This window comes from Cebus imitator, unplaced genomic scaffold, assembly GCF_001604975.1.
Source record: "Cebus imitator isolate Cc_AM_T3 unplaced genomic scaffold, Cebus_imitator-1.0 Scaffold28, whole genome shotgun sequence".
NCBI lineage: Eukaryota > Metazoa > Chordata > Mammalia > Primates > Cebidae > Cebus > Cebus imitator.
Window position 1 is genome coordinate 4994296 of NW_016107343.1, and position 11328 is coordinate 5005623.

At 42.4% G+C, this 11328-nt stretch overlaps 1 protein-coding gene across 1 annotated transcript in view; it reads left to right on the plus strand.

Moving 5' to 3' along the window:
• Positions 1-9589, plus strand: part of RNF214 (ring finger protein 214) — a 50679-nt gene extending 41090 nt beyond the window's left edge. Inside the window, 9 exon segments of the mRNA XM_017523250.2 lie at positions 6293-6389; positions 6552-6640; positions 7669-7713; positions 7715-7757; positions 7949-8047; positions 8242-8618; positions 8752-8884; positions 9054-9158; positions 9422-9589. Coding sequence (XP_017378739.2) covers positions 6293-6389; positions 6552-6640; positions 7669-7713; positions 7715-7757; positions 7949-8047; positions 8242-8618; positions 8752-8884; positions 9054-9158; positions 9422-9562 — 1129 coding nt within the window. The 3' untranslated portion in view covers positions 9563-9589.
• Positions 9590-11328: the final 1739 nt, after the last annotated feature.

The window sequence follows — 11328 nt, forward strand, 5'->3', positions numbered from 1 at the left end:
ACTTTCCTTTTCCCAGTGTATGTTTTTGTCTGCTTTGCTAAAGATCAGTTGGTAATAGGTATTTGGCATTATTTCAGGGTTCTTTATTCTGTCCCATTGGTCAATATGTCTACAGTTTCATGCTGTTTTGCTTACTATAGCCTTGTAGTATAATTTGAAGTCGGATAATGCGAATACCTCTAGATTTGTTCTTTTTTTTTGAGATAGGGTCTCACTCTGTCACCCAGGCTGGACTGCAGTAGTACCATCTCAGCTCACTGCAACCTCTGCTTCCTGGACTCAAGTGATTCTCCAGCCCCAGCCTCCCAAGCATCTGGGACTACAGGCGTAAGCCACCAATGCCTGGCTAATATTTTTCTATTTTTGTAGAGGTGGGTTTTCGCCATGTTGCCCAGCCTGCTCTCATACTCCTGGGCTTAAAACAGTCCTCCCACCTTGGCCTCCCAAAGTGCTAGGATTATAGGTATGAGCCACTGCACCTGGCCAAGATTTGTTCTTTTCGCCTAATCCTGAATATGTATGCACATAACACTAGAGCTTCTGAATTCATAATATAAATACTACTAGACTTAAGAAAAGAGATAAACAGTAGTACAATAATAGTGGGGCACTTCAACAGTCCACTGATAGTGCTAAACAGATCATCGATGTAGAAAGCCAGCAAAGGAACTGGACTTAAACTGAACTCTAACAGACATTTATATAAGATTCTACCTCAAAACTGTAGAATATACATTCTTTCCATCAGTACATGGATCACTTTTTTTTTTTGAGACGGAGTCTTCCTCTGTTGCCCAGCTGGAATGCAGTGGTGCGATCTGGGCTCATTGCAAACTCCGCTGCCTGGGTTCAAGCAATTCCCTTGCCTCAGCCCCCAGAGTAGCTGGGACTATAGGCGCATGCCACCACACACAGCTAATTTTTTGTATTTTTAGTAGAGACAGGTTTTCACAATATTGGCCAGGATGGTCCCGATCTCCTGATCTCGTGATCCGCCCGCCTTGGCCTCCCAAAGTGTGAGCCACCGTGCCCAGCGTTCTTTTTTTTTTTTAAACAGAGTCTCACTCTACTGCCCAGGCCAGAGTGTAATGGCATGATCTTGGCTCACTGCAACCGCCACTTCCTGGGTTCAAGCAATTCTTCTGCCTTAGCTTCCCAAGTAGCTGTACCACAGGCGTGTGCTATGATGTCTTGCTCATTTTTGTATTTTTTTTGGAGAGATGGGGTTTTGCCATGTTGGCCAGGCTGGTCTCGAACTCCTGACCTCAAGTAATCTACCCACCTCAGCCTTCAGAAGTGCTGGGATTATAGGTATGAGCCACTGCACCTGGCCTAGTGGCACATTTTTTAAGATAGGCCATATGATAAACTACGAAACAAGTCTTAATATATTTTTTAAATTGAAATAATAGCAAGTATTTTCTCAGACCACAGCAGAATAAAACTAGAAATCAATTCGAAGAGGAACTCTCAAACCTATAAAAATCAGGAATTAACCTGCTCCTGAATGATCCTTGAGTTAATGATGAAATCAGATAAAAAGTAAAAGATTTTTTGAAATGATTGATAACAGTGAGAGAAGTTATCAAAATCTCAGATACAGCAAAAGCAGTACTAAGAGGGAAGTTTAGAGTGCCAAATGCCTGCATCACAAAGACAGATCACAAATTGTCAACCTAATATCATACCTCAAGGGATTAGATAAACAAGAAGAAACCAAACCCAAAGCTAGCAGAAGAAAAGAAAAAGCAGAGAACAGAACTAAACACAATTAAAACCAAAAAAATACAAAGGATCAGTAAAATTAAAAGTTGTTTTTTTTGAAGCAATAAACAAAAATGATAGACCACTAGCTGGATTAGCTGCAAGAGGATTCAAATAAACTTGAAACCCTCTCTCTAAAAAAAAGGAAAATGAGAAAATAATTTCTCAACCATTTTTGCTGTTGTTGCAAGTGGTTCCTTTTGTTAGATCCCAGTCAAAAATGAAAGTGGAGATACCATAACTGATACCACAGAAATATAAAAGATCATCTGAGACTACTATGAACACTTAAATGTACACAGACTAGAAAACCTAGATGAAATGGATAAATTCCTGGAATCCCCAAGCTTGAACCAGGGAGAAATAGACCAATAGCAAGCAGTTTGATTGAATCAGTAATTTAAAAAATCTCCCAACCAAAAAGACCCATGTCCAGGTGGATTCACACCCAAATTCTACCAGACATTCAAAAAACTGATACCAATCCTACTGAAACTATTCCAAAAGATCAGGAAGGAAGGAATCCTCTAACTAATTCTACAAAACCAGTCTCAGCCTGATACCGAAGGCAAGAAGGGACACAACAAAAAAAGAAAACTACAGACCAGTACCCCCGAAGAACATCGATGCAAAAATCCTCAATAGAATACTAGCAAACCAAATTGAATGGCATATCAAAAAGATAATTCACCACAATCAAGTGGTTTTCATTCTAGTAATGCAAAGATGGCTCAACATACACAAGTCAGTAAGTGTGATTCACCATATAAACCAAATTAAAAACAAAAACCATATGATCATTTCAATAGATGCAGAAAAAGCATTTGATAAAATCCCGCATCCCTGTATGGTAAAAATCCTCAATAAACTAGGCGTAGAAGGAACATACCTCAAAATAATAAAAACCACGTATGACAAACCCACAGCCACCATCACACTGAAGAGAGAAAAGTTGAAAGCATTACCCCTCAGAACTGGAACAAGGCTGGGCACAGTGGCTCATGCCTATAATGCCAGAGCTTTGGGAGATAAGTCAGGAAGATCACTTCAGGCCAGGAGTTCCAGACCAGTCTGGGCAATGTAGGGAGACTCTTATCTCTACAAAAAAATTAAAAAATTTGCTGGGCATGATGATCCATGCCTATAGTCCTAGTTACTCAGGAGGTTGAAGTGGGAGTTCCAGAGTTCAAGGTTATAGTGAGTTATGCCAGTGCACTCCAGCCTGGACAATACAGTGAAACCCTCTCTCTAAAGAAAATAAAAAAATAATTTCTTAACCATTTTTGCTATTGTTGCGAGTAGTTCCTTTTGTTAGATGAGGTAAATGTGGGCAAAAATATTTTTCTGTGGGCTTTTTGCCCACAGGAATATGTGAATATGTGGAATGTCTCCATTGACATAAGAGGATTTTTCTAATATAAGTTTATATTTGTAGTTGACAATGTATTTAATTAAAGTTAGAGATGTTCAGTGAGTATCCATAATCTTCAAGGATAACACCAGTCACAGAAGGCAACTGTCCTGTTTTCTCACAATTATCCCATTGTCAGAGTGAATAGCAAGCTAGATGGATTGACTCTGTAATGTATTTTACATATTTTTATGGTAAGAACATTCTGACTCTTCATATATTTTGGAATGGAGGGAATATGTGTTGTAGCGGAAAACACAGCTACCTATAAAATCTTTGTCTAAAGAATTATTAGGCTGGCTGTGGTGGCTCACACTTGTAATTCTAGCACTTTGGGAGGCTGAAGCTGGTGGATCACTGAGGTCAGGAGTTTGAGACCAGCCTGGCCAACATGCCAAAACCCTGTCTCTACTAAAAATACAAAAATTAGCCAAACGTGTGGTACGCACCTGTAGTCCCAGCTACTTCAGAGGCTGAGGCAGGAGAATTGCTTGAACCTGGGAGGTGGAGGTTGCAGTGAGCCAGGATCCTGCCACTGCACTCCAGCTTGGGTGACAGTCTCAAAATAAAAACCAAAATTACTAGAGAATGTGTTCTCTGCTAGGAAGTTAACTGGGGGAAGACAATACCTGGAAATTGAGGCAGAAAATGCCCACCTACTTCTCATTTCTATTAGATGAATAACCTTGTCAATAGAGCCGACAATATTTGAGATTGAATGAATAAGTGTGAACACACAGACACATACATCCCTTCCCTCCCTATACATGAAATGGAGAATGAGGGATGTGTGGAGAACTGGGTCAAAAGCAAGAATATGTGAGAGGAAAGGGCCTCATATACTTAGGTTAAGCAAATTGCTCCCTTTCATATATGTAAGGTTACTACAAAAACAGAAGGGAAATGAAAGTTTCTCTCACTGAAGAAAAGGCCAGGCATGGTGGCTCATGCCTGTAATCACAGCACTTTGGGAGGACGAGGTGGGTGGATCACCTCAGGTTAGGAGTTTGAGACCACCCTGGCAAAAAAGAAAAAACCCCATCTCTACTAAAAATACCAAAAAAAAAAAAAAAATTAGCTGGGCATGGTGGCGGGCGCCTGTAATCCAGCTACTCGGGAGGCTGAGGCAGGAGAATCGTTTGAACTCTAGAGGTGGAGACTGCAGTGAGCCCAGATCGCACCACTGCACTTCAGCCTGGGTGACAGAGACTCCATCTCTAAAACAAAAACAAAAACAAAACAGAAAAATGGGAACATTTTTCTTAAGATTTAGCCCTTGGCTGGGTGCAGTGGCTCACACCTGTAATCCAAGCACTTTGGGAGGCCGAGGAGGGCGGATCATGAGGTCAGGAGATTGAGACCATCCTGGCTAACATGGTAAAACCCCGTCTCTACTAAAAATACAGAAAATTAGCTGGGCATGGTGACACACGCCTGAGTAGTCCCAGCTACTCAGGAGGCTGAGGCAGGAGAATCTCTTGCAGTGAGCCTAGATCATGCCACTGCACTCCAGCGTTGGCAACAGAGCAAGACTGTGTCTCCAAAGGAAAAAAAAAGATGTAACTCTTCCCAAGCTTTTCTTCTTATTTTTACCTTTTTAAAATGTAGGGGAGATAATTTCAGTATTTTCATCATATTCTGTCCACTGATCTTGGTAATCTGGGCTTCCAGCTATAAAACTTACCACAATCAAATGTAATATAAGGAAATTCCTTTAATGGAATTTGCTTTAATGGTATTGCTTAATGGCCTCTTCAGTTCTGAGTAGGGTGATCACCCATCCCAGTTTTAGCACTGAAAGTTATCCATCCTGGGAAATCCCTCAGTACTGGGCAAACCAGGACAGTTGGTCCCTCTAATGCTGAGTGGGGGGAAAGCATGTAAGAGTGAGGTAACCAAGGAAAATGAGAAGTCCTGAGGTATGAAGAGAACAAGAGAACACTGTTTCCTTTTGAAGCATAGTTACTATAGCTAGGAAAATTTGAAAATTAATACGCTTGCATCAGTGTGTTTAGTAGCAAATTAGTGATTTGCTTTATTAAGGATGAATATTAAAGTACGCCTCTGGCCAGGCCAAGTAGCCTGTCATCCCAGCACCATGGGAGGCTGAGGTGGGAGGATGGCTTGAGCCCAGGAGTTTGAGAACAGCCTGTAGAACAAAGTGAGACCCCTGTCTCTACAAAAAATAAACATTAGCCAGGCATGGGTGGTGGCATGCATCTGTAGTCCCAGCTACTTGGGAGGCTAAGGCAAGAAGATTGCTTAACCCCGTGGGGTTGAGGCTGCAGTGAATCAAAGTCATAGCACTGTACTTTGGTCTGGGCAACAGAGTGAGACCTTGTCTATAAAAAAAAAAAAAGTGGACACCTGTATTTGGTCCCACATTCTTCAGGACCCATACTAAAAGACATGTTGGGAAAGAAGACTGCAGAATACCATGATAATTTTGAATCCTCTTGAACATAGAAGAATGTTCTGCCTTCAATGGAGGGCTTTTGTTCTAAGATGCACTCTTTTTCCTGCTCTAAGTAACCTTATTTTAGCAAGTGGAGATATAAAAGTTTTTACTTTTTATTTTTGAGATGGAGTCTCACTTTGTAGCCCAAGCAGGAGTACAGTGGCACGATCTCAGCTCACGGCGACCTCTGACTCCCAGATTCAAGTGATTCTCTTGCCTTAACCTTCTGAGTAGCTGGGATTACAGGTGTGCACCACCATGCCCAGCTAATTTGTATATTTTTTGTAGAGATGGGGTTTCACTATGTTGGCCAGGCTAGTCTCAAACTCCTGATTATGCTGGGATTACATAATATCTCATGCTGGGATTGCAGGCATGAGGCACCATGCCCGGCCACAACATTTTTACTTTCAAATACAGCGCCTTTATGCAATGGCAGACCACTTTAAACATTATTTGTCTGTATCTGTATTTGATACTTTAACTCTCTTTTGATTAGCAAAAAATAAGAAGAAAGAAAAATAAATATCGTTAATACTTAGAGTAAGACTTCCTGTAACACACTCGGCTGACCAATTTTGGGTTTTACTTTTGCTTTGGTGTCTCTCAACAAGCTTATCTTTCTTTCTTAGTCTTTTTCTTGGTTTCTTATCTTACAGAGAGGTGTGGGAAATGGAACTGGATAGACTTAAGAATCAGGATGGTGAAATAAATAGGAACATTATGGAAGAGACTGAACGTGCCTGGAAGGCAGAGGTGAGAAGAGCAGCTGATATCTTGAAAGCCTTAATTTTAGGCTTCTAAATGGTATCTACTTTTGGCATTGTAATAGGAGAGCCAGTAAGCATTTGTTTTCACTGTTTCATTTGTAGCTTTGTGTATGTAAAATTAATATTTATATGTGTGTGGCTTCCTTAGATCTTATCACTAGAAAGCCGGAAAGAGTTATTGGTACTGAAACTAGAAGAAGCAGAAAAAGAGGCAGAATTGCACCTTACTTACCTCAAGTAGGTACCTTTCCATTCTACAGCTTTAATTGTCTTGCAGTTTGTTTGTTTGTTTAGGTTTTTGAATTCCTAGGCCAGCAAGTCTGACACTTACTCTATCTTCAGAGGAATTGTAAGGCTATCTCTGACTGCAATAGCAGTTACAGCGATTTCTCTTCCCATACTATGAACTTCTGTACTCTAACTCTTCCCTTCTACAGTTTTATAGTTTTGTATTTTTTAATGCTTTAACACTCTGTGAAAGCCAGATGTAATAGCATGCTCCTGTAATCTCAGCACTTTGGGAGGTCGAGGCAGGAGGATCACTTGTCTGCCCAGGAAGTCGAGGCCGCAGTGAGCTTTGATTGCATTACTGCACCGCAGCCTAGGTGACAGTGAGACCCTGTCTCTAAAAAATAAAAAATGGCTAGCATCCGTTAACCTATCAAAGCATGAGAGTGGTCTTTGGAGATTTGTTTTCCTATGTAGTCATTTCTTTTTCTTTCTGCCATGGAACTTGGAGGACCCCTGTGGCATTTTCAGGCAGACAAGAATCCTCTCACTGTGGTTGGTTCTCTTTCTCAAAAACTTGGCTTAAAAGATACTGGAGTTAAAGTGAGGCAAAGGAATTAGAATCTTGGGCTTCTCCTACACCTGTTCCCACCTCTTTTCTCAAGGTCAATTAACCAGCTACTATTTTGCCATCTCAGAGAATTAGGAATTGGGCTTTTTTTTTTGAGACTGGGTCTCCCTCTGTTGTACAGTGGTGCCATCTTGGGTCACTGTAACCTCTGCCTCCTGGGCACAAGCTATCATCCTACCTCAGCCTCCCAAGTAGCTGGGACTATAGGTGAGAGCCACCACATCTGGCTAATTTTGCCCTTTTTTTTAGAGATGGGGTTTTGCCACGTTGCCTAGGGTGGTCTTGAACTCCTGAGCTCAAGTGATCCCCTCCCTCGGTGTCTCAAAGTGCTGGGATTATAGGTGTGAGTCACTGTGTCCAGCAGGGCTTTCTTAAAATCTGTAAATTCCTGTTGGTTTGTTGAAAGGTCAACTCCCCCAACACTGGAGACAGTTCGTTCCAAGCAGGAGTGGGACGAGACTGAATGGAGTTCGGATAATGAAAAAAAATGTTCGTGTAAGTGTATTTATGTGTGATCAGTCAGTCAGTGTTAGTCTGTGCATAACACTTCTTGTAATTGGGAGGCAGCCTTTTTTATCGCTGTTTAGGGCCTATCCTACTATTCCTTTTGTTTTTCTAATAATGAGCGGTGCTGTCTTTCTAGAGAGCCTCAGTTCAGCAGTAAAAATAATCCTTTTTTTTTTTAGGACCAATTTAATAGTCATATCCAGTTAGTGAGGAATGGAGCCAAGCTGAGCAGCCTTCCTCAAATCCCTACTCCCACTTTACCTCCACCCCCATCAGAGGTAAGAGAGCTGGCTTTGGGGGGAAGTTCACCTTTCTGTGTTGGTAGTAGAAGCAGAGTCTTGTACTTGTTCTTTTTATGAAGATATTGTGACCATCCCTATTCAGCAAGAGTTGTTCATTGATTTCTTCTCCAGTTTCCTAAACTTTCTTTTTCTTCCTTTCTCTCTTGTCCTCTACCTCTTCTTCTTTGCAGACAGACTTCATGCTTCAGGTGTTTCAACCCAGTCCCTCTCTGGCTCCTCGAATGCCCTTCTCCATTGGGCAGGTCACAATGCCCATGGTTATGCCCAGTGCAGATCCCCGCTCCTTGTCTTTCCCAATCCTGAACCCTGCCCTTTCCCAGCCCAGCCAGACTTCCTCACCCCTTCCTGGCTCCCATGGCAGAAACAGCCCTGGCTTGGGTTCCCTTGTCAGCCCCCACGGTCCACACATGCCCCCTGCTGCCTCCATCCCGCCTCCCCCAGGCTTGGGTGGTGTTAAGGCTTCTACTGAAACTCCCCGGCCACAACCAGTAGACAAACTGGAAAAGATCCTGGAGAAGCTGTTGACTCGGTTCCCACAGTGCAATAAGTAAGTATCTTCAAGGACTAATTCAAATTCCTTTATCAGAGAAATGCTTATGAGTTAAAATAGGGGATGTTACATGGGTGTTCCCCATGGGTATAGTGTAGGCTTTCTCTCCCTCAACATTTTTCTTTCTCAGGGCCCAGATGACCAACATTCTTCAGCAGATCAAGACAGCACGTACCACCATGGCAGGCCTGACCATGGAGGAACTTATCCAGTTGGTTGCTGCACGTTTGGCAGAACATGAGCGGGTGGCAGCAAGCACTCAGGTGAGGAAAGCTACTCAGCAGAGAACTTAGGCCTACTGAGGTGTGGGAAGGAGGCAGATTTCAGAAAAACATGGGGTGGGAAAAAGCATTCCAGCCAGTGGTAGTTAGTCTGCTTTTTTCCTTTGCTGGACTAGGAAATAAGTGATTTTTGTGATATGCTCTGTTACAGCCACTTGGTCGCATCCGGGCCTTGTTCCCTGCTCCACTGGCCCAAATCAGTACCCCAATGTTCTTGCCTTCTGCCCAAGTTTCATATCCTGGAAGGTCTTCACATGTAAGATTCTTTTTCTTTGAACAGTGTGGTATGGAGAAGCTGGAGGTGAGGAAGTAGTGGGTTTACAGGTGGAGTGCAGGAAGAAACCATCAGTTGGGTTATTTGCAGCCCTACTGGGAAAATGCAAGTATTTTAGGCAAGAATCTATATTTGGATTTTTATTTCTTTTGATAGAAATCATTTTGATGCATGGAATTATAGTCATAAATGGCAAGGAGGCGCAAGTTTCCTTACATTTTGACTATGTCTCCTCTGTTCCACAGGCTCCAGCCACCTGTAAGCTGTGTCTAATGTGCCAGAAACTCGTCCAGCCCAGTGAGCTGCATCCAATGGCGTGTACCCATGTATTGCACAAGGAGGTAGGTGTTACAGACCTTTGTCATTTTCTCCTCTTTTTATTCTGACACCTAAAATAATTTTTCTTTCTCATTTTCTACTTTTTTCCCTGATAGCTAAGATAACTTTTATTTTACTGTGTTGGTGCTCATCATTAATATCTCTCTTTTTTTTTTTTTTTTTNTTTTTTGAGATGGAGCCTCACTCTGTCACCAGGCTAGAGTACAGTGGAGCAATCTTGGCTCACTGCAACCGCCACCTCCTGGGTTTAAGCAGTTCTCCTGTCTCAGCCTCCCAAGTAGCTGGGACTACAGGTGACCAACACCACACCGGCTAATTTTTATATTTTTAATAGAGACGGGGTATCACCATATTGGCCAGGGTGGTCTCGAACTCCTGACCTTGTGATCCACCCACCTTGGCCTCTCAAAGTGCTGGAATTACAGGCATGAGCCACCAAGCCCGGCATTTCTTTTTCTTTTTTGAGACAGGGTTTCATTCTGTTGCTCAGACTGGAATGCAGTGGCACGAGTATAGCTCACTGCAGCCTCAATCTCCTAGGCTCAAGATGTTTCAGTCTCAAGTAGCTGAGACTACAGGTGCATGCCATCATGCCCAGCTAATTTTCTTCTTTCTCTTTTTTAGTAGAGATGAGGTCTTGCTCTGTTGCCCAGGCTGGTCTCAAACTCCTGGGCTCAAGTGGTCCTCTTGCCTCAGCCTCCCAGAGTGCTGGGATTACATGCGTGAGCTACCGCACCTGGTCTTTAATATCTAATCATAAGGTTTTCAGTAAACGGTGGCTTAAATATTAGCAGAATTTAGAATACTGCAGTTAGGATCTCTCAGCTTCTTTTTACCCCATTCCCTTCAGGGGACTGGATAAGCAATTCATACTGAGCACTAAGTCCCTTGCTTGGAAAATTGACAGTGAGTGATAATCCCACATATCTAACTGTTGTTCCAAATGTAGCATTGTCAAAAGACTTTGCCTAGATAAGAGGAATGGAATGGAGGACCTGAGTATGAGATTAGTAACTCCATTAACAGAATAGCTTGGAAGGCTTGCCTGTTAGAGATTATCTTCACAGACCAACAAGTCATTCCTGTTCTTTTATGTCGCCAGGAAGAGTTAAATCTCTTAGTAGCAGGGATGATTCCTTCTTAACCATTTTGTTTCATTCATTTTGCTTTTCCAAGAGGTAGAAACTGAATTTACATCTACATTCTTGGTAAGAAAAATTTCTGAATAAGATTTGAGGGTGGCGGGTATTAGAACGCTCATCTCAGGTTAAATGGATCCTAAGGGGGAGCAAGCCACACTAGACACTCAACAGAAAGCAGCACCATGAACACTTTCATCAGCGCATTGTTAATGTTCCTCGTGAAAAGGACAGGTTCACTTGCTCTGAGGATTCTTTTAGCGTAAGAGCCATTGAAACAGCCCTTCTTGGGGCCAAGCGCAGTGGTTCACACCTGTAATCCCAGCACTTTGGGAGGCCGAAGCAGGCAGATCACTCGAGGCCAGGAGTTTGAGACCAGCCTGGCCAATAAGGTGAAACCCCATCTCTACTAAAAATGTAAAAATTAGCTGGGCATAGTGGCAAATACCTGTAATCCCAGCTACTTGGGAGGCTGAGGCAGGAGAATCGCTTGAACCCAGGAAGCAGAGGTTCCAGTGAGCTGAGATCACACCATTGCACTCCAGCCTGGGCAATAATAGAGTGAGACTGTCTCAAAAAAAAAAAAAAAAGAAAAGAAAGAGAAATATTAAAGTTAACCCCTCCATTTTCTCTTGGATTCATTTAAGAATGAGAATTGAGCTAAAGTCATAGGT